General features: G+C 35.2%; 3 protein-coding genes across 7 annotated transcripts in view; 1 reads left to right on the forward strand and 2 right to left on the reverse strand.

Moving 5' to 3' along the window:
- LOC125671863 (inner centromere protein-like) overlaps positions 1 to 7,030 on the reverse strand; it is a 31,720-nt gene extending 24,690 nt beyond the window's left edge. Inside the window, exons 1-2 of one of the 2 annotated variants that reach the window (XM_048907852.2) lie at positions 6,948 to 7,030; positions 6,564 to 6,809 (exon numbers count right to left, since the gene is read on the reverse strand). In XM_048907852.2, the coding sequence (XP_048763809.2) occupies positions 6,564 to 6,566 (3 nt within the window). In that variant the 5' untranslated portion in view covers positions 6,567 to 6,809; positions 6,948 to 7,030. Of the gene's footprint in view, positions 1 to 771; positions 974 to 6,563; positions 6,810 to 6,947 lie in introns of those variants that run through there. The other variant, XM_056162623.1, reaches the window with a different exon arrangement.
- LOC125671860 (uncharacterized) lies at positions 1,701 to 6,565 on the reverse strand. 3 transcript variants are annotated; one of them, XM_048907847.2, is made up of 2 exons: positions 6,278 to 6,565; positions 1,701 to 3,942 (listed from the first exon to the last, which is right to left on the reverse strand). In XM_048907847.2, exons 1-2 carry the CDS (start codon positions 6,281 to 6,283, stop codon positions 2,596 to 2,598), a joined length of 1,353 nt encoding a protein of 450 aa, XP_048763804.1. In that variant the 5' UTR covers positions 6,284 to 6,565; the 3' UTR covers positions 1,701 to 2,595. The 3 variants fall into 3 exon arrangements, with proteins under 3 accessions (XP_048763804.1, XP_048763803.1, XP_056018596.1); XM_048907846.2 differs by having other exon boundaries at positions 6,099 to 6,565; XM_056162621.1 differs by lacking the exon at positions 6,278 to 6,565 and adding an exon at positions 4,084 to 4,995.
- Positions 7,031 to 10,810: 3,780 nt separating the features above from the next.
- LOC125671857 (protein KRI1 homolog) overlaps positions 10,811 to 23,788 on the forward strand; it is a 23,409-nt gene continuing 10,431 nt past the window's right edge. Inside the window, exons 1-10 of one of the 2 annotated variants that reach the window (XM_048907842.2) lie at positions 10,811 to 11,225; positions 14,027 to 14,103; positions 17,821 to 17,926; positions 18,163 to 18,268; positions 18,467 to 18,556; positions 20,745 to 20,823; positions 20,970 to 21,050; positions 22,111 to 22,214; positions 23,219 to 23,345; positions 23,618 to 23,713. In XM_048907842.2, coding sequence (XP_048763799.2) covers positions 11,126 to 11,225; positions 14,027 to 14,103; positions 17,821 to 17,926; positions 18,163 to 18,268; positions 18,467 to 18,556; positions 20,745 to 20,823; positions 20,970 to 21,050; positions 22,111 to 22,214; positions 23,219 to 23,345; positions 23,618 to 23,713 — 966 coding nt within the window. In that variant the 5' untranslated portion in view covers positions 10,811 to 11,125. The remainder of the gene's footprint in view (positions 11,226 to 14,026; positions 14,104 to 17,820; positions 17,927 to 18,162; positions 18,269 to 18,466; positions 18,557 to 20,744; positions 20,824 to 20,969; positions 21,051 to 22,110; positions 22,215 to 23,218; positions 23,346 to 23,617; positions 23,714 to 23,788) is intronic. The other variant, XM_048907833.2, reaches the window with a different exon arrangement.

A 23,788-nucleotide genomic window follows, 5' to 3' on the forward strand; every position in this document is an offset into this window, starting at 1 on the left:
AAGAAAAAGAAAACGCACATCCTTTATTGCATCGTCGCAAGCCACGGCTGAAATGCTCTTCTCCCTTTCTCAGTCGTGACTTGCGACGATGCTTTTATTGTGAATTTCCCCCGAATAGTTTCTAAAAAATGATATACAAATACCCTGAGACACGCACTGTATGTAGTGGTATAATTTCAGGACTGAACTTATTGTTGAGACAATATTAGTGTTCCACTAAATTCTCTGCACGAACAGGGTAGTTCAGGAAAGCGTAGCGATTCACAGGGAGGTGGGGGTGGGGGTGGGGTGGGGGTCTGAGGTTCGCTAAAAACAATACATTTCAGCAGTAGTAATTATTTTTACACCCCCTGCGATCACATCCGGGCTACATAGTTTTACCATCTGTTCCTCCTTCACGGTTTGGCCAGCTACTCCTACTTTTCAAGCGGTTAAATTTCTATTATGAAGGATGTTCATGTTTGCCAAATGAGTGTCATACTGTGAATTTTCAATTTACCGGATGACAGTAGATAAAACATTTACATTATGACAACTATTGTTATTTTTTTATTTACTACCACCAGGTAAATTAAAAATTTATAATATGACATGATGTTGAACCTTTTCGTATCTTATTAAAATTATACATGAAATATACATGGTTTGTCTGAGCATTTTCGAAATAAAATGTTTATATACTACAATTGTGAACGTTTTAAGAATTTTGCATTATCTGCAAATTTCTCACAATTTCTTTTTGTTGTTGAAAATGATATGCATTCGGAGTACCTGCTCTTCCTGGAAGTTGTCATTGGTTGTTGACATTATACATGTACATTGGGAGCGATATCACCTAACTCTTCCTCATCTCCGTTGGAAGGTTTACGATCCCCACCGCTTCTCTTAACCAGATAACTCTTCCTATAAGATTTAATTTTCAGTTGTTGACCCAATGCATTCGAAATACATTGGTTTTTATCACCAACCTGTAACTCTTAGTTGTCTATTCGCGAGTTCTGTTCTTTCCACAAGCGACAGGATATCGAACTTTTTGTTTTTGTTTCTTTTAACTCATTTTACTACAATGTAGATACAAACTTGGCTTTAATAGTAATACCATTTTAATCCCTTTTGATAAATATAGGTTTCAAATGTAGCCCCCCCCCTTCAGTTATCTCATTTAATTCCTTCTCTCCCTAAAATATGTCTTCAGTGGAAAATGAAACATGGTTTCATATTCAAGAGAATCGTAATGGAAAATAATTAACGAAGAGGTTTTCGATATATCGTCATACTCTTTGAAAATATTGGACTATCATTTTAACATTGAACTCGATGAAAAATATGTTTTTGGCATGCATGAGAAAGTAAATAGAAAAAACAACAACAAAGACTTGTCATCAACGCTTCCGGTAAAAAGATGTAAAGCTACAGAGAAAATTAAGTCACCTGGAAAAATCTGTTATCATTTGAGCCAAGGTGAATAACTATTAATGAAAAGATGAGGCAAGTTAGACTTTGTGAACTAGCAGTATCTATTAAATAATTAATCTAGCGTTACGTTGCTTTTATAAAGCTTGTAAAATATTACTTTTACTATCTGCAAACCGTGCAAAGGTTTCAGTTCAGTTGTGCATTGCATACAGATTAAGCCGAAGTTATAGGTGACAGAAAATAAAAATAGCACAACTGAGTGTTTGTGCGACAGAATCTACATATTTTGAATCAGGCAAATTTATTTCACATTCAAATTTATACAATTATTCAAAACCAATACATTATAGAGTATACCCTGTACTGCTGCAAGGTCGAATGAATACCCACCGCGTTCAATAGTTTGTTATCGGATGACATCCATGTTCATATCTGTAGGACAATTCATGAGAATGTTAATTAAAGCTTACAAGGCCTTTGGGATACAGACAAACTTGCTATCAATAACCAAGCCAATTTGTTGACTACCTTCTCCTTCAAATTCAGTTTGGATTATATGAGTTAAATACATTTAAATAAAACTCAATTTTTTGGGTGTTAATGTTTGTATTCAAAGTTTATAATACATGTTTTCTGCAGTTTTCCACCCTAACACGGAGACAAAATCTTAGTCAGGTTCTGCTATGATTGTTTTGGTTGCAATACAGCTTTCCTTTAGGATGGATTCAAATCAAAATAATGTTTGACATCTTATGAATATTTTTAATATTTGCCGATCCCATAAATTCGATCAGTAATCTTACAGCTTTGTATGGGAGTACATTTCATCAATTCTTTAAAAAACAACAACATTCTGTCAGTCCTCTAACGCATGTCGTTTCTCCACTTTGTATATCCACGAATAATCCCCCAAAATTTAGTGAGGATAGAAATTTCAGGGGAAAAAAAGCTAACGCGAATCACACACGACGTAAGCAGTTTTCTTTCCATTAACAATATACTTTTCATAAAAAGAATGTCTCGATTTTTTTCAGTCTGGCATTTCAATTGAAAACATACAACATCGACTTAGAAAAAAAAAAGGTACAAAAACACAATATCAAATATATATAAAGTTACAAAAAATACAAATATTTTTAAATGTTGAAAGCACCATGAAGCCACGTCGTCAACCCAAACTCACAATTTTTTAAAATGTCTGTCTGACATTGGAACCCATCTTCTTCCTAGGGTTGTAGAAATTTCCTGTCGAGTTGCCTCATACGATCTTGCAATTTTTCTAATTTCCGCGTCTCTGAAACTGTTGTCTGTTTTCGGACCATCACATCTTTTCAGAAGTCCATTTTCTCGCACGATGTAGTCTTCCAATGATGGTTTTATCTTTGCGATTTGAATGGCTGTTGCCGTGGATATCCTTTCGCTGATGATAAGTGTGTGTAACTTTGGGCAGCTTCTGACCAACATCAAAAAGGCGGCATCACCACGGTCGTGAAATGTTCGAGGGCCATGACTTCGCGGAAGTCGTTTTTGGGCAAAGTACTCTAGTGTGTCGTGGTAATAGTGGACCATCCACACAGCTGTTTCGTGTGGCAGTTTTAAATTTGGTGAATCGTAAACGATGCGGTTTACAGGGGCGTGAGGTTGAAGGATCAACGGTGTCTTCGTATGACCTCGCACTTCCAAGGTAACGCGAAAATATGGCGACATGTCCTTGAGCAGTCGCCATGCTTCGTCTGAGACAGAGTCCGCACTGCACGTGTAACGTCCTTGAATGATGTGCAGTTTAGTAATACCTGATGACGCAAGAATGACGATCACTTCGTCATCAAGGTGCTGAGGACTCGTTTTGAGAACGTTAAGGTTACTGAATAGCGTAATGTCAAGGATAGGATATGGAACTTTTGTGAAATCCAAAATTTCCAGGGTTTGAATTGTGTCACTACAGTTGTTGGCAATTGCTTCGAACAAGCCTGTTACTTCAGCTTGGTCTAGCATGAGGCTGTTCAATTTAAGGTCCTTCAACAACTGCATATTTCGCAGAAGATGACGAAGCTCTTCCATCATTTTCCCGCCGGTTCCATGTACGATCACACCTGTTATCCCTCTTGTTTCGCAAGTGAAGGTAAAATGGAAAGTATGCAATAGGGGCATAGGGAATTCTTCGAAATACCCCAGATAAGCACGGAGTATGCGGATGAATTCATACACATGCTGAAAGTCGTGGATGGGTGTTATGGTGATCTTCTTGAAGAGGTACCCCACTCTGTGCAGACAGATCTGTGTTTTCCTGGGACACGTTTCCCGTTGATAGCCTTTGTAAATGTAGAACCGTCTTTTCGTCAGAATGTTTCCTTTCAGAGTGAAATGTTCCCAAACTCTTGGAGCATAAAAGGTTTCGTACCAACGACGGCAAACTTGTGAAGCCTCGTGCCGGTGACGGGGCTCTAACAACGTAAATATGTCCTCCAATAAGATGTCGGGTAAATCCTCCCACGTGCTCTCCTCTTCAAACATGTCCTCGATATTCTGTGAAAGAAAGCACATGTACGAATATAGTATATCAATTTAGATTTAGAAATTGATTGATTTTTATAATGAAATGCGTCATTTACTGTCATTATCAATAGTATTTAATTCGCACTTAAACGATTTAATAAGGTTAGGTACAATAAGTATGCGATTTGAAAAACCGCTAGCTCAGTGGAAGACTAGAGAAGTCGTAGGTTAGAATCCAGGTCACGCTCAGTGGAAGACTAGAGAAGTCGTAGGTTAGAATCCAGGTCACGTTCAGTGGAAGACTAGAGAAGTCGTAGGTTAGAATCCAGGTCACGCTCAGTGGAAGACTAGAGAAGTCGTAGGTTAGAATCCTGGTCACGCTCAGTGGAAGACTAGAGAAGTCGTAGGTTATAATCCTGGTCACGCTCAGTGGAAGACTAGAGAAGTCGTAGGTTAGAATCCTGGTCACGCTCAGTGGAAGACTAGAGAAGTCGTAGGTTAGAATCCTGGTCACGCTCAGTGGAAGACTAGAGAAGTCGTAGGTTAGAATCCAGGTCACGCTCAGTGGAAGACTAGAGAAGTCGTAGGTTAGAATCCAGGTCACGCTCAGTGGAAGACTAGAGAAATCGTAGGTTAGAATCCAGGTCACGCTCAGTGGAAGACTAGAGAAGTCGTAGGTTAGAATCCTGGTTACGCTCAGTGGAAGACTAGAGAAGTCGTAGGTTAGAATCCTGGTCAGGACAGACTCGTAAAGATGTGGCGACTGTTTCTGTTTTGAGAGCTTGGATCGCAGGTATTTAGGATTTAGATAGGCAGTCTCGTATTATGGTGGGTGTTGGTGATGGTCACGATTAAAAATCCTCACAGGTAAATGACCTAGATTCTCACAGGGATCGATGTAAAAGAGGGTTCTGTGTAATCCAAGAGCAGATTATCACAGGGATCGGTGTAACAGGGTTCTGTGTAAACCAAGAACAGCGGTGTAGTCCATCCATCTACCTCAGAGAGGACATGGAGGTCAATGCAGTGGGAAGATATATCATAAGTTGCTGATGTGGCGAGATGAAATATCAATGTAGATTCCTTTAAAAATTGCGTTTTATATGTATAAAAAAAGTTCAAATCAATTAAAGCGCATTATTACTGGTAATGCATGGCTTATAAGACTATAACCCATGGTTACCGATGAAATCCTCGAAACAAAAACGACAAACTTTGAATTGTATCCAAATTCGCCCGATTCATTTTATAAATGGCTTAGAGGTCTAATAATTTGATCGACATCAAAATGTAATTGAAAATATGGTTATTATAAGATTACAAAGAAATGAAGGAAAATGAGCGAACTTGTAACTAAGAATGTTACATGTATCTAATTGCTCTACTGCAGAGTTTCGTGTTCAGATCGCACCCCTGTTAATGTAGTGAATGTTCAATAATTCATCACCAGTAAGTAAAAAATGGAAAGCAGGACGGCGCACTGGTGTTAATGCACTCCGTGGTTGACCGCGGGTACATGAAAGTATTGTATGAAAAATGTAGTCTTTGCTGACGTCGACTTTTTAACACGACTCTTTTCCATTAGTAAACAATGATAACTAGTTAGGAACTTCGTGGAGTCTAGTTTATTGCCCCTGAGACAGAAGATCGGGGAATAGGTATTGCTTTTTGGTCTACAAATTTAACGAAGTCAAGGTCAAATTTACGTGACTATAAAAGGTCAAGGTCAAAACTGAAAGTGGTCACGCTCGGTGACAAGGCGTTTAACAAACACACCTTGTTCAAATTAACTCCAGGCAATAAATATATTTCCGTAGTCATGCTATGGTTGAATATGCTATGTAAAACATTTCAATCGCGTGCTGTCAAATATTTTCTTGTAATATTTTTACCCCCCCCCCCCCGATCTAAAACAACAATGTAGGGGGCACAGGGGCTAAGCCCGTTTTGGGCCCAAATGCTGTGATATGATAAATATAGATTTATGGTGTCACAGTGTTCAGGCCTAAAACGGGCTTAACCCCTGTGGTAGGGGGCATTTTGTTGCATGTCTCTGCCCGCAACATTAACCTAGCTAGGTCTTTTTTTTTTAACGTATACAAGATAGAAACTTTATACTAGATAAAATGAGAGTTCAAAGTACAGGTACTTTGTGATATCAAACCAGTTACATGAATTGCACTAACGTTTACGTAAACAAGATGCATGGAATTTTTACACCAGATACACAACGTTGATCTGCACCGCCAGCATGTCAGTCTGACTGTAGATTATAAGTATAAATATGCGCTGTGTGGTGCAGACCCAGCACGGGTGGTAGTCCCTTATATATTCCTTAATAATGACATTCTGTAGAAGAAGACACCACCATGGTAGTTCAGTAGGCATTGTAGATATGTCCAGAAATCTCCAACAACGTCTGGGATTTTTTTTTTCTCAGGATGGAGTCCAAGCTATTCTTGAAATCTAACAATTAGTAGTTTTCAACTGAAACAACATCTGACAATTGAGAGGGGGCGTCGGATCCCTAGCCAACCCCAACCCCCCATCTCCCCACTTGATCCGCTCTTGATATAAATTATATACTTATAACATGGACGAGGATATTGAATTACATGTATGCAGCTATATAAATTATTTACAGAACTTACCATGTTGTGTTTTCATACATAGTCACGCCAATGTTCGGTGATTCCACTTTTATTTCGTCCCCAATAATGTCGGGGTTTTTTCTTTCTGCGACTCGTTTACATACTACGTCTACACACGCGTGCCAAAAATTGTCTTCTTTGTTTTGCAATCTTTTTGGCTCCTGCTGCGTTTATTTAGTCATCCGGCACACTGCGCGTGTGTTTACTGTTTGGCTGGATGCACGTACTGGGGGTTCCGAGGGGGGGCTGCCAAAGAACAAATTGTAGTTGGGTAAAGAGTGTCGTGCAAAGTCAAATATTTGAATAATGGTTGTGCACTTCGGTACATCCATGATTGTGTAACAAAATATTTTAAAAACGTTTGGACTGTGCAAAGTATATTACTTTTGGCTGATTCTAGGTGATGCATGACGTGGTTCCTTACCATTTCAAGTACAGTTTACGTATAGTTGAATATTCATAGAATAAAGCACTAAAAATGATAGAAAACCACAATTTGTCTCTGATCGCATAGTGATACAATGCCATTTGATAACAATTATATACATGTATATGCAATCAATTTAATTCAGCATCTTTATCAGTACAAACACATTTACAATGAATGGGTATTATATATATGACCCAATTTATAGATCAGGCAAAAGGATATATAAGTGTACGTGCACATTCATTGAATTAAAATGTACAAAATTTCACTGGCCTTAAATAAGGTTTTCTCTGATGTCCAAGAACTATGATATTTGATGCAAGTATTGTTAGCCATGTGGTATAAGATACGTTTATATACTGTGTTACATGGTATTATGATTGTAACAATCCTTTGTTTCTAAGGTATGAAGAGTTTCTGATATATATAAACAAGTTACTTTTATATATACAATGTTGAGAGGATTCAGTAAACAACATACAGGATTATTACGTGATATTTGTAAATACTTTTTTTTCTATGTTTGTATAAAGGACAATGAAGTAAAAAAAAAAATTCATCCTCAACATTGGGTGCGTTCACAATTCTTCCATTGGTACAAATATCGATTTTGCCATTGGTTGTCTTTGGTACCAATGTTAAACAATGGTACAATTGGTTGCCTTAAAACAGTGAACGACAAATTGGCAAACCAAAGACAAAATAACAGCCAACGGTTGCCAATGTTGACCATTGGTACCACTGGTTACTAATGGTCACCAATGATAGTCAATGGTTACCAACGCCAAATGTTTAGTTTTCCGCTATTTTCAGAAATGACAAACCTAACAAGAATATTTGTTGCACTGCTGAAACAAAATGAAACTAATCTCATGGACATGATCACGTGTCATCAGGTGATATTCATTTGCTAAAAAAGCGATCATTTGTACCACGTATGCAACACTATGTTGAGGTTACTATTCCACAGTAAAAGTTAAAAGTCACTTTCGAATGTCAAGAGGTACCTACCAGGCAACATGCTTGTGTTTGCGACCACTACCTGAATATATTCAAACAACTGGACCAATTCCAAATGTTGAAAAAGATGTTCTAATGTTTTTATGGTTCATGGGTATGTAAAATTAGAGTAATTCTCATTTGCTTGCAAATATTTGTAACATGTAAAATTAAACTTGCTTGTTTTATAAAGTTAAATGTCCTATTACCGGGTTTCAGATGTATTAGCATTATAGACTTAAACGTTATCATTGCAGGTAACCTTGAGGGTATAAAATCCATGTCAGACCGATTTAATGTCTCAAAAAGTTCTTTTCACAAATCCATGAAAAGAACAGGATCTGCACTAGTTAAAATTATGCTAAATACTATCAGGAACGATTCCCGCCGCTATCTTGTCGGTGACTCTAATAAACGAAAACTCGCGTTGGTAATTCTACCGTGAATGTGGTTGGCCTGCAGAATTGGTAACCAATAAATGTTACCAATGGTAAACATTAGTACCAATGTTTTGCCAATGGTAAACTGCACCACCAATATCAACCAATGGGAGAATTGTGAACGCACCCACTGATCTTACAATGATAGCGAAATCTGTTGGTTTTTCTTCTTCTTCTAGGAATGGCAGATTACAATATCTACCTGTTTCTAAATATATAACTGATGTGCATTTATTCTTAGTAATTGTAAGATAAAAGCGCAGGTTCCTGTGAATTGGAAAACACAAATATGGTACGTTGTATTTCTAGATTTTGTCCTCATACTAGTTAGTCATAGTTAGATAATGCACTTTAAACCTTGACATTGTGACCCGGAATGTTTCTAGAGTTTCTGTGATTTTGGGAGGGGGTAACGTTTGTACATTCTAAACATGGTTTTTTCTTCCGAATATCTTATATTTCGCATAATTACAATATGTACAGTCCGACACAAACAAAGGACGATAGTTGGTAAAATGGGTAGTAAAAACCGGGCCGGGCCGGGTCAGATCACCTTCGTAATCCGAATTTTTAAGTTTTCTTCGTTATTTTATTTTCGTTTGGTGTAAAACTTCTTAATCATAATCTGGATGATACATTGGCTCTTCGCTACAAAAATTACGGCATAATTTTGCTTCACTGTGAAAATATCAACGTTTGTTTATTTCAGGTTGGTAAAATGGGTAGCGAGGAAAAATACACATTTTTCTGCGATTACGATTGAATTATGTGACACAACAATGAAACTACACATGATTTAGATAAATATTATGATAATTTATCACCAAAATGCTGTAGCACTTGTTATGCGAGTCTTACATATTTAATATTCACGATTTATTAAAACCCGGGCCAAAAGGAAACCGGATACGGTAACCCGGGCCAGATATTAAAATTCCGAATAAAATGAGAATGTTAGCTATCACATGCACGATCTCATGAAACGAGACATTGCACGGTTCTTACCACTTGGAGGTATCTTTATAAGAACCATCTTTTTAATTTAAATTTTAACCTAACTATCATTAAGTTACTTACGGCGGCGTATGAAATTCGTGCCAATTTAACCTAGCAGAAAAAATAAAAATAATCGTTTCTACGATTTATTAAATGGTAGAAACGATGTAAAAAGTCGTTTAGAACTACGATTTAGAAAGTCGTTTACACGATTTAGAAAATCGTAGAAACGATTTAAAGAGTCGTCTCTACGATTTAGAAAGTCGTTTCTACGATTTAGAAAGTCGTTTCTACGATTTAAAAAGTCGTTTCTACGATTTTTAGGTCTCCGGTGACATTACATTTGCTTGTCGTCTGTCATCGTGCGTTAACAATTGAACATTTTTAACTTCTTGATAAGTATGATCATTCCAATTCCTTTCAAATTTGGTATGAAGCATCTTTGGGACAAAGGGGACATAAATGGTAAATTTCAGGACTCCTACATCCCTTGAGCCTTAAAAGCAGGGCAGAAACTGCCACAAAATTGAATAATTTTCAACAATCTTCTTCTCTACCACCACATATATGTAAGAAAAACTAAATGCATAGTGATGTAGAGCAGGAAGGCCTACCAAAATTGCAATTTTCATGATCCTCAAATTTAACAAGCATATGCAGACTTACTTGAGTGCCATTTTGAAAATAAAATTTATGTACATATACTGTGTTGTTAATTGTTTCATTTAAAAATTAGAAATATAATACCATCATTTTATATTATGAATATGCACACTTCATATCTTGACGTTTTAAGATGTTTTTAAATTATATATCTTTTATTAATGGAAGAAATGAATACTAGCACTATAAATACAACATTTTAAGTCATTATTATACAGATCATAATCATTATGGTTAAAATGTTTTTAATTTTTAATAAATTAGGATTTTTTATTTTTTATTTTAATCAGGCAGGGTATAGATATCTACATAGGAATTAATTGCTCTCCATATAATCCTCTTTAAACTCTATCCAGTTTAAATATTCATAAAGTAGGCATAATTTATCAGTCAGTAATATTTTTTTAGGACCATTATTATTGGTTAATTAATCAAAGCATTAGCATTTAAATCGGAATAAATAACGCCGGCCCGGGTCGACCGCATCCGGTTTCCTTTTGGCCCGGGTGTGGAAAAATCGCCGATAATTAAGATAAAAGGCATTTTTAAAAATGGTCAAATAATGCATTAAGTATTAAATTCAACTCTATGTGAATTGAAAAAATGCTAGGTTTTCAGCAGCAGATGCATATTATACAGAAAATATGCAATAATGTGTGCTTTGGTCTCGCTACCCATTTTACCAACCAGATTCCATACAATCATTGAATTCCTTACCTATAGGTAATATTATGTGCTAAAACTTGTGGCGAAGACTAAATGTATCATTGAGAATATATTCCGTAAGTTTCAAAAGAAACAATGACATATCAACGAAGAAAACTAATAAATGCGGATTACGAAGGTGATCTGACCCGGCCCGGCCCGGTTTTTACTACCCATTTTACCAACTGTCACAAAGGACGAGTAGCCTAGATAAAAAAAAATAAAATTATATGTACGACTTATCTCTCACCTCGATATTCGGGGAAAAAAAGAAAAGAATAACAAACTGCGAAACGCTAATTCGCTAAAAACGTGAAACGAAGACAACGATGTCGGACAGTTCTGATGAAGATTCTGGTGGATTTAGAATAAACGAAGCTTATGCCTCTAAATACAATGACTGGAGAAGAAAAGAAGAGCTTCAAAAACGTATGTCAACTAACTTTATCGCTTCCCACATGTATACAGTTCGAAAAATCTCTGACTATTCTCTTCCCTATCCCATATTTGTTCCCTTCATTTCTGAAAATGAAATGCATGGGTTTGGGAAACATGAGAATGTTGTGTATTTTAAAAAAAATAATATTTATTTTCAAATGTTTGAAAACTATAGAAGTAACCAATAAAATGTCGAAATTATTGGAAAATAAACAGGTCCAGTCCAAAGACTATTTCTACCTACGTAGCTACTTATAGCTACCTAGGTATTTAAAACTACTCCAGGTAGCTATTTTTACTTACATTTCGTGGCCAAACGCAGGAACTGCGCAATATGGTGTGTACCAAATTTCTTGATTCACTTACACTGACGATGAATACCACAAAAATGTTGGACAAAAAATGGTTACTTTCTAACCTTTCAAATTTGCATCAATAACTACACCCAGTTCATTTTCTAAGAGCTTAGGATCAAAACTATGTGATAAGAAATCTAGAATGTCTTACAAATATGTATTAATTTTAAAGTTTACCTTCATGCATTTTTACATTTAATAAAGGTTTTTGGGGCGATCTTTCATGCATTTCCTCTGCATTCTCCACCCCCGTAAAGTATTTTACACTCCGAATTTTGACGTGCACATGCACATCATGATACATAGAACAACTGACCTGTTTAAAAGATGTGCTGTAATTATTATTATAATATTTATATTTTTAAAACAGGGTTTGACTCTAAGGCATGTCTGACCGACCGCTTCTACTAAATGATAGGTCCGGTTGGGTAAAATGTCGATTAACTAGTCTGACTGGTTGTGTTGAAAAATAAACAAGAAATTTTACTTTAAACCATAAGATATTTTGTTCTTAACTAAAAAATATAACTGTAATCTTGAATCGTGTGATGACATAATCTCTATTTTTAGTTCTAATAAATAAGTCACGGCTGTAAGTGATGTTTTACGACATCTACTCGATGTTAATGTGTGTAAAGTTATGTTTCGGAGAAATAGATATAAATTGAATTGATTTTCATGTTAAATCCCTGTTTATTTGAATTAAATATATATGATATAGTTTATTCACCAATCAAGGGCCCTTGGGGGCATGTACATGTTAACAGGCAATTAATTATAACAATGAAAATAAATAACAATCATTTAGAAGTACTACCGGTAATACTGACAGAGTTCACACTTCTGCACTGCACATATCTATATAATTATATATGAAATACTGATTACAGACAAGATTTAAATTAACAACATGATAAATAAAATAACCCAACTGCCTCACACATCAGTTTCTGGGATAGCAGATAATGATAGTGTCATGTGAATACTTATATAAAAGAGAATAATAGCATTATATGAAAGAATATAAAAAAAAAAAAAAAAAAAAAAAAAAAAACAACAACAACAAAAAAACAAAAAAAACCCCACAATATGTTGACCTGATTACAGGGAGCACCAAGGGACAGTGCCTGTTAACAGTCTGGTAATAAATTTATTGTACCAGACCGTTGATCTTAAATATAAGAAAGTGTTTATCAAATTAATAAATTACGTCGTAAACAATCTGATTAAAATCAGGTCCTCGATCCACTCCTTTATTTTGTTGTTGTCACTACCTCGTCGCATTCTCACATGTAACAAATTGTTTTGTGTACAAAAGTTTGAATATTTGTCGCATTCCCACATGTAAACGAAATGTTTTGCACCTTACTGTGTACAAGAGCTCTCCATTCATGAAATAACTCAATCAGGACATATTTTGAAATTTGCATATTAAAAAAGCAAAGATTTATTACTGACAAAATATTGGTACAGTAAAATATCTGTATCTCGAGTATGGTTTATCTCGAATACCCCGCTTGAGTCGAAGTTGACCGCCGGTCCCGGCCATTTTCCCTATATTAATGATTTTAAAAACTTCTGATATTTCGAACACGGTAATCTTGAATACCCCACTTATGTCGAAGTATTTTCAAGGTCCCTTGCCCTAAATTCACCTGGTTTATCTCTTTATAATTAATGACCGCTAATCCATGCTCGCCTTTTCCGAGTAGACCCAGGTCACATTCCGGATTAAGTCCACCGCCAATTATGAACTAACACGCCCAATTCCAGGGAGGGTGTTTTGAAGGACACACGCTATATCATTAACATGTGGATTAGATAAACGCACAAAATTGTCGAAGTGTGCTTGAAGGTAATGCTCATAATACCGATATTGCATTTAATAATACACGCTTCGTCATTAAAACTAGGACAGAAAAAAACATGAAATTTTATTTAATTAACATTTAAAAGTTGTTTTCTTTAAATCCGTCTTTTTTGTTTCTTACGTGATAGATTCTTTCACTAGAACGCAATAGCTACATCACAATCGAGCCTAGATATTAGTAAACTTAAAGTAAGCATACAAGCATGATCATCTAACACATTGTGAATTCAATGGGATGTTTATATATATTTTTAAAAAAACCCCGAAATGTTTGTCTTTGAAATTCTGCCATATCAATTTATCAACTTGCATTAAACTATAAGAAATGGCAACGGGGTTGTTGTTTATAATGCAAATCTCATACTATGCATCAAATATCCACCTTCAAAAAGAAAAGTTAAGATCGATTTTGGATATCTCGAACCCCTGGATATCTCGGAAGTTTTTTCGAGGTCCCCCGGACTTCGAGATAGAGATATTTTACTGTATATATGTCTAGAAATATGACAGGAAAATCATTATCACTTTTGTAAATATAAATGCAAATTTTGTTTGTATATCAATAGTTAAATCTCGATACGGAGAAGATGCAGAGTTAGATGTGGATAGCAGTTCATCAGAATCCGAGGATGAAGATGCAGAGGTACAGTCCATTAGTTTCTCTCATGATTAATGTTTTCATTTTGAAATCATTTAATTTTACATGTTACATGCTTTTTCATTGGTTGAAAAATTATTGGAATATCTTATCCAACGAAAAAAAAAAAAATGGCCGGAACTACTTTCTATCGGAATGTTGGGGATTCCTCTGGATGCTTCGTGTATATATATAAATATATAATCCAAATAGAAAGAGTTGATATCACACAGTCAAAATAATTCAATAAAAAAGCAGGAAAATATACAGTTCCAAAATATATTTAAATCACTAGCGCTTTCTGGATTTTAACATCCATCCACAGGTGAATACAAATTAATAATGAATACAAAGTTGTTTATCTTAGAGACGTCTATTGTGACGTCATGATAGTCTTTGCGAGGAGGGAATAGATACATGACGTCATAATACAAAAGTTCAGGAAAGGTGACTTGGACAAAATAAGCATGAACATTTACATGATAAAAGTTGATGAATTAAGAGATTTAACAATCAGAATTTTTCGTATATGCATTGATTAAAGTTTGTTTAGTTTAGGAGAAAACAGTTTAATGAAATAATTTTCTTTAGCAAGTCTCATGGACGTTGATTCTGTTTTAAGTTTATAAAATGGAAATACGCTGTAGTTGCCTCTAGCACAGGTGTCAAAGTGTTCACTGCATGGGGTATTTCTTGTACTGGGATCGTTAATTTGTTGGTGATGGACACGCATCCTCGCTGTTAGCTGTGTTCCGGTTTGTCCAATATATTCCTCGCCACACCCGTTGCAAATAATGCAGTATAGTAAGTTTTTCGACTTGCATGACATGTTATCATTTACAGTAAAATATTTTCCGCATTTAAAAGTAATAGAAGGTCCTGTTTTTAGGAAGGGACATGTACCACACCTTGAGTCACCACATGTAGAAACTGCGTATTTTTCAGGCGTTGAATTGAATTTGGCTTTTGTTAATAAAAAAAAAATATATATATAGATGTTTTAGTCTCTGTCATGAATAACATGAATAAAAAGATTCAAGGATTGTTTATATGCTAGGTTTTGTTACGCCATTCTCATTCTTATCAATATTTAGCTCACCTGAGCCAAAAGCTCAAGTCATTACTGATCAAAATTTGTAAAGAATTTGGGTTTCATTCCAATACGAAGTCACAACGAAAAGATACAAAATAGTTTGAAAAGAAACTTTTCTAGTATCAATTGGCCATGCTTCCGTAGGTACTGTTGATTTTTAATTTGTTGAGACTAGAAAGGGGGTGGGTGGGTGGATGGGAACAAAAGGGTATGGAAAATGATGTATGGAAAAGCCTTTAAATTTCTTTCTATAGAACAAGTTATGAGATCCATTTGAAATTAAGTTCGTTCAAAGTATCTTCCAGTGGGTGAGAAACAGCAATGGTGGTCCAAAATAAAATACCGGAAAATTATCAAAAATCTTTCACAAAATATTAACCAAGCCACAAATTGTTAATCATAGTTGTAGGCTGTGGAACATTAAGTGGCAAGAAATGAAATATACCGCCCTCCTGATTTTCATCAGTTACAGTGAAAACATTTGACTTCACAATGCAATAGCTCAGCATATACTCCCCTGTAAACATAGAATTACTAGCTCTTATCACCATACAAGCAGGAACATTTTTCAGCATGAAATATTTGAAAACATGGAATTGAAATTGTAGTTTTTATACGCCCGTCGAAGACAGGACGTATTATGGTATGGCTCTGTCCGTCTGTCTGTCTGTCTGTCCGGACCTTGTGGGCAGGATACAGACTGAACCATAAGCCCTAGGACTTTACAACTTGGTACATTTGATCACCATGATGAGAGGAAGATGCCTATTGTTTTTCAAGGTCAGAGGTCAAAGGTCAAGGTCGTAGTATCACTTATTAGGAAAACCTTGTGGACAGGATACAAACTGAACTGTAAGCTCCAGGATATTATAACTTGGTATATTTGATCATCATGATGAGAGGAAGGTGCCTATTGTTTTTCACGTATTATGGTATGACGTCGTCCGTCTGTCTGTCCGTCTGTCCGGACCTTGTGGGCAGGATACAGACTGAACCATAAGCCCTAGGACTTTACAACTTGGTACATTTGATCACCATGATGAGAGGAAGATGCCTATTGTTTTTCAAGGTCAAAGGTCAAGGTCGTAGTATCACTTATTAGGAAAACCTTGTAGGCAGGATACAAACCGAACTGTAAGCTCCAGGATATTATAACTTGGTATATTTGATCACCATGATGAGAGGAAGGTGCCTATTGTTTTTCAAGGTCAAAGGTCAAGGTCGTAGCATAACTTTTTAGGAAAACCTTGTAGGCAGGATACAAACCAAACCGTAATCTCCAGGATATTATAACTTGGAATATTTGATCATCATGATGAGAGGAAGGTGCCTATTGTTTTTCAAGGTGAGAGGTCAAAGGTCAAGGTAGTATCACTTATTAGGAAAACTTTGTGGGCAGGATACAAACCGAACCGTAAGCTCCAGGATATTATATCTTGGTATATTTGATCACCATGATGAGAGGAAGATGCCTATTGTTTTTTAAGGTGAGAGGTCAAAGGTCAAGGTCGTAGTATCACTTTTTAGGAAAACCTTGTGGGCAGGATACAAACCGAACCGTAAGCTCCAGGGTATTATAACTTGGTATATTTGATCATCATGATGAGAGGAAGGTGCCTATTGTTTTTCGAGGTCAGAGGTCAAGGTCGTAGTATCACTTATAAGGAAAACCTTGTGGGCAGGATACAAACCGAACCGTAAGCTCCTGGATATTATAACTTGGTATATTTGATCACCATGATAATGAATTATCTCACAGAGGCCAGTGCTAACTTCACTAAAATATGAATCCCACTAAAATATGTTTTCTTGAGCAAAATCTACGGGCGTATTATGCCACGTTGGCGTTGCTCTTGTTGAATACAATTTCAATGCACTTTGGTGTGAACATAATTTATTGCATGTATGATATACAAAAGGTTCAAACACAAGTTCTAATAACTTACAAGGTTCTCACTTAAGAATAAATGAGAACAACTGTCACAAAGCATATGCTTAGGCAGAACAAATTCCATAATTAAACATGTACATATAGCATGAAATATATTACTATCACAAGAATCTGCTTGAATTCAATATAAATTCCTGTACAGCAGTTAAAACTTTATTTTGAAAGGAAGCACGTCACATAATGGGGAATCTCTTCAAAATCCTCAGGTAGATTCTTTTTTTACTTTTGTGAAGTGGCATACAATAATTCTTAATGAGGGTTATGATATTTAAATATATGTCTTAAAATTTCCAACAAGTATTTAATGATAATCAATGTATTTCAGAAGGCATCACATGTTTGTGTCTGACACCCATTATATTGGTTTAATGGTAATCAATGTATTTCAGAAGGCATCACATGTTTGTGTCTGATACCCATTATATTGGTTATGATACATGTGATTGCAAAGTGGATTGAAATGGACTTCAAAAACTACAATTTCAATTCAGTGTTTTCATGGTCGTCCTTCCTGAATCATATCTGCCCTTTTCATATTTGATATCAAATATTTAGACTGCAGCAGAGTTTGTTTTAGTTTGTGGCCACAGCTAGGGTGGCTAACTTTATGTGTTTCATTTCTTAGTGAATGAAAGACAAAGCAGGTGGGTAATGACCTCTTGTTTTATTTGTTATCAAGGCTCTTACTCCACAACTGGAAGAAGACTGGTTAAGGACATTGGCAGCACTTAAAAGCAAAGACCCAAGAATTTATGATAAAAATGCAAAGTTTTATCATAGTGATGGTATATATATATTAAAATCTTATTAATTTGATTTGTCTTTGTTTATTTGAATTAGATATTAACCATTTCGAAGTCTCAAATTCAGTTAATATATTAAATATGTATGTGTAACAAAAGCATCTCGGTCATGCTATATTGTACAGCAAATGAAATCTGTTTTAGAAAGATATGTTAAGGAAGTTATTTGCACTTAGACATATTTATATAATTCTGAAGAAGTTTCCTTTTGTATGCAGAGGAAAAAAGTGATTCAAATCCAAAAGAGTCTGGAATGAGCAAAAAGAAAAACAAGCCGGTGTATCTGAAAGATTACCACAGAAAGGTCATTCTGGAAAAAGAGGGGTAATTCTGTTTTCTAGCCTGTACATACCTCTATGGTAGTCTAAAATAACTTCATGTTTAATTATTTTCTCTCATGCTCTTGGTGCTCCAAGCAAAAATGAAGCATAATTCTGTGTAGTCATATAAATTTAGTGTTCTGGGATGGAACTTAAAATTTCAATATGGAGATTTGTGTAAGTTATTTATTAATGTTTCCAGTATAATAAGCGAAGAGGAGAGTGATGAAAATGAAGTGGAGATCAGTCATGAACCAGGATATTATGAAGAACAGGAGGAGATCAAAAGGAGGTAGGGAGGTCAGGGAATATTGCTTAAATCTGAGAGAAGAGGTCAGGGGTTATTACTCAAATCTGAGAGAAGAGGTCAGGGTTATTACTCGAATATCAGAGAAGAGTTCAGGGGTTATTACTCAAATCTCAGAGAGGAGGTCAAGGGTTATTACTCAAATCTCAGAGAAGAGGTCAGGGTTATTACTCAAATCTCAGAGAAGAGGTCAGGGGTTATTACCAGGGCTTTCAAAAGTAGCCGGTAGCCGGCGGATTTCCGCCGCCTATAGTAACATTAGGTGCCGGCTACTTTAGTGACAAAAATGTATGTCCAATGAAAAAAACTTTTATAAAACTTTAAACATCTTCCAAACTTTAGTAGACTCAGAAATCGCGGCCGTTAGGATGTAAAAACGTGTTTACTTGCGCTAAATTTAGTTCAGGTAAATACCGGCACCTGATTGGTCGTCTGTTGGTGTAGAAAATAATACGTCAATTGCAATAGTCGGAAAGCCTCGGATTTACCCAATTCGTGACAACACGGACGAGAAGTTCCGAAAGATAACAACAAGTCCTGAACGTAAAAATCAATGATGTTGACGGAATGAAGAGAACAAATACCCTGTTCAGTTTCGGCTTTAAAAAGGCCAGAAGTGAAAGTGACACAAGTATAATATCAATCAACAATTTTAAAGCGAAAACAGAATTTAATCAGGAAAGATTTCAGACTTGCTATTCTTTTTAATTTGCAAATGCCCACGTGGTATTAAATAAAAACGAAAGTAGAATTTTTCAGCACAAATTCGCTATGTTACCAACAAATTTGTAGCTGTTAACTTGAATTTGTGGAAAAATAAAATTATAGGTCATTTAAATGTTACTTATTAATTTGTAATAAAGATTGTTTGGGTTTTATTTAAAAAATATTGGGGTGAGCAAAAGCAAAAGGTCCCAATGGGTTTCATGTCAGTCTTGGAGAAAAATATTACTCCCAGTGTAAGTTAACAGACTTTAAGGGACCAAATGAAAATAGAAATATAGAGTTGTGTTAATGGTGAAAAATATTCTTAAAATATTGGGAGTGTAACTCTTATTTGCAATTCAATAAAAAAAATGATTAAATACATGTAAACTTTTTTTTTTATAACATACAATGTATCCGTTAAAAAAGGAAACGAAAGCTGACAATACAGGTAATTAGAACAACTATAAATATAATATATATTGATGCTTTATTATATAAAACTGGTGTTGGTTGTGATCTTTATTCTTCTTACATTTTACTTTAATCTGCTTACTCTTGGGTGGCAGAGATTCAAGCAAAGACACTTAAAAATTGATTGATACAGCATTGCAAAAAATAATTACATGTAGTTATCTTGATGCACTTTATTTTTCATTTTGCATCAAAATTAGTACTTTGCAATGTTGAATTTTTTTAAGTTTTTGCATGAACAGAAAATTTCACATATGAAACAATCAATTCATGGCAAAAGTAAAAATTTCAGGCAAAAAATTGACAATTTCAAAGCTGCATTTAAGTGCCAGGAAACCGCCAGAATGCAGGATTTTGCGTCATTTACCCCAGACCCCCGGCCGTAAGGGCGCCGAGCATAGCTCGGCGTGCGATACGGCTGCACCATTCGCATTGGATCGCCTTCTACTTTTTCATTTCAGCCTCCTACTTTTAAATTTGTTGAAAGCCCTGTATTACTCAAATCTCAGAGAGGAGGTCAGTGTTATTCCTCAAATCTGAGAGAGAGGAGGTCGAGAGGTTATTACTCAAATCTCAGAGAGAAGAGGTTTGGGGGGGGGGGGGGGATTAATCAAACCTCAGGGAGAAGGGTAAGGGTTATTGCTCAGTCTTCAGTACAGTGAAGTTAGAACGTGTATTTTGAGGGGTGCTTTCTGTCGGTCATGTTAGTACATGTACTGTGAAATGCAGAGTATTGGACTAATTCAGTTTTTTATGATCATGGATTAAATAAATGAAATTCTAAGTTTAAAGCGACTTCTATCTTTTCAATTATCAGCTTTTCTGATCTGCTACTGCTCTTAATTGGTTCAAAAGTGGAGCAGAATAGCTATGTTTGATAACTTAATTACCAGATTGAGTCAGAATGAAAATAATTTTGGAAAATGTACTGTTTAGCTCCTATGCTTCTGATCTTTTCCAATATAAACAAAAGTGTCTGTGTTTTCTGCTTTAGTTTGCAAGCTAAACTCGCAGAGGAATCAGATTCCGATGGTGAACTCTTCACAAAAAAGTCGAAAACTACAGAGCAGGAGGCAAGTTCATAAATGATTAGTGAAAACTAAAGTGCACTTTTAATTAAGAAAAATGTTATTGAGATCTTTCAGTATTGGTGTTCAGTTTTGACATATATTCCACCTTGCTATGGTGGAGAAATTGATATTGCTGTTTTCAATGACAGGAAGAAGAGGAGAGAGATTACATTAAGTGGCTGAAAGATCAGAAGAACCTGGAGGAAAAAGACCCTGTTGGAGTAGAACTGGTAACCTACTTATAAAGCCTCATTCTCATTCTCTGTAGAGTAGAACTGTTAACATACTTATAAAGCCTCATTCTGTGTAGAGTAGAACTGGTAACCTACTTATAAAGCCTCATTCTCATTCTTTGGAGAGTAGAACTGGAAGTCTTATTCTCTGTAGAGTAAAACTGAAATAGTCTCATTCTGTGTAGAGTAAAACTGGAATAGTCTCATTCTGTGTAGAGTAGAACTGGTAACCTACTTATAAAGCCTCATTCTCATTCTGTGTAGAGTAGAACTGGAATAGCCTCATTCTGTGTAGAGTAGAACTGGAATAGTCTTATTCTCTGTAGAGTAAAACTAGAATAGTCTCATTCTGTGTAGAGTAGAACTGGAATAGTCTTATTCTGTGTAGAGTAGAACTGGTAACCTACTTATAAAGCCTCATTCTCATTCTCTGTAGAGTAGAACTGGAATAGTCTCATTCTGTGTAGAGTAAAACTGGAATAGTCTCATTCTGTGTAGAGTAGAACTGGTAACCTACTTATAAAGCCTCATTCTCATTCTCTGTAGAGTAGAACTGGAATAGTCTCATTCTGTGTAGAGTAGAACTGGAATAGTCTCATTCTGTGTAGAGTAGAACTGGAATAGTCTCATTCTGTGTAAAGTAAAACTGGAATAGTCTCATCCCTGTAGAGTAGAACTGGAATAGTCTTATTCTCTGTAGAGTAAAACTGGAATAGTCTCATTCTGTGTAGAGTAAAACTGGAATAGTCTTATTCTCTGTAGAGTAGAGCTGGTAATGTACTAAAATAGCTTTATTCTGTGTATAGTTGTACATGTTACATACTATATAATATCTCTCTGTAGTTATGACATGAAGTGCAAAATCACAGATATAATACATTGTTAAGAAATGAAACTCATTTATGTCACAGATTTAATACATTGTTAAGAAATGAAACTCATTTATGTCACAGATTTAATACATTGTTAAGAAATGAAACTCATTTATGTCACAGATTTAATACATTGTTAAGAAATATGAAACTCATTTAATTAATTCTTGACATGTCCTCCACAGGCTCCACTGAAAACATACTGGAATGATCCCAAGCTGAATGCAAATGAGAAATTCCTAAGAGATTTGATATTGAATAAAGGATACATTGATAAAGATGGTAAAAGGTAGGCTGTACATAAATATGTAGTTTAGGGAAAATTAATGAATTTATTGTCATGAATTAGAGCATGTGATTTGCTGCATATTTTATACTTATATGGACAAGACATGTATAAAGTATAGTATGAATGTCATATTAAATCTTTCTTCTTAAAAGAGAATATTTTGACAGTTATACAAATTTAGTAAACAAAAATATCATTAAAAGCAATAACGTATGAAGGCTTTTTTGGCGTATCACAGATTTTGGGAAAATATCCCAAAACTCTGTGAGTTTTTATTTGCGTAGTTCTTTTTCTGCGATTCTCCAAGTCGAATTTTAGAGTTACAAATTAATTAACGGGTTTCAATTTCGTTCTGAACAGACCGTTTAAGATAATTAGTACTACACCTGAGGTAGTGAGTTTTTACTCACGGAGTTATTTGTATCTTGTATTGATATGGTACACAATTATTGTAAATTTTATGGGAATTTCATTGTTTGCGATTCAAAAATACTCGCAAAGAAAAAAAATGTTATATGGTATTTGTTGTCAGTTTCATGTTAGATTGTTTTGTTGTAAAATTGTGATTTACTATTTCATTGACAGACAAAAACTTAAGGTTTCTAAACTTTTGTTATTAGTATTTGTGTTAGAAAACATATTCAGAGGCTCTGAATGAAGCGAAATTACATTACTGTCTTTCTGTACAAAATTGATTCACTTTTGGTATGTCCAGAGGTCCGTGTTTGCCCAACTCTTTGTTTTGTATTCCTTATAGGAGTTATGAGATTGATCACTGTTCGTTATCTTCACCATTCATTCATATAATGCTATATATTCAATAGAACCAAAATCTTTCTTTTGATGAAATTTTAAACTTGGTTTTGATTTCATGAATCATTATGGTTCAGGTTGCTTACAAGAGTTATCATGATAGCACATTTTTACAACAAAATAAAATGTTCACATTTAGAGCTGATATTAACACATTGATTTGACTGAATGTATTTAATAATGTTTGACAGAGTGCCCTCCTACAGTGAGATTGTGGATGATGGGGAAGGCTTTTCTGAGGAAGAGGAAATTCTGGATAGAGAGGACCAGTTTGAAAGAAAGTACAATTTCAGATATGAAGAGCCAGACCCTGACTTTGTATGATTGGATTGAATTTACATTTTACAATGTTTTACAAGAAAATGAAATTTGAAGACAAGATTATTAAGAATCATAGTAACTAGAGACAACATTCCACCCATAAATTGGTTCCTGTTTACAACCAGTTTAGAATCATTTACATGTACAAGTTACCTGATAAATGGATGAGTATCAAATTGGATTTTTTAAACTACATGTACATAATATGTATATGTTTTAATATATATAACTAGTGAATACTGTAGATTAAAAAAAATCTTGTCTTGTAGATCAAGTCTTATCCCAGAACCATAAAAGATACTCTGCGCCAGAAAGACACAAAGAGATCAGAGAAGAGGCGAGAATTGAAGAAAAGAAAAGAAATGGTGGGTTGTACAGAATGGATGTAATAGATTATACCCCATAATGCTTACCTTTCATTAGCAATAATTCCTATTACC

Source organism: Ostrea edulis, chromosome 4 (genome assembly GCF_947568905.1).
Source record: "Ostrea edulis chromosome 4, xbOstEdul1.1, whole genome shotgun sequence".
NCBI classification, from domain to species: domain Eukaryota; kingdom Metazoa; phylum Mollusca; class Bivalvia; order Ostreida; family Ostreidae; genus Ostrea; species Ostrea edulis.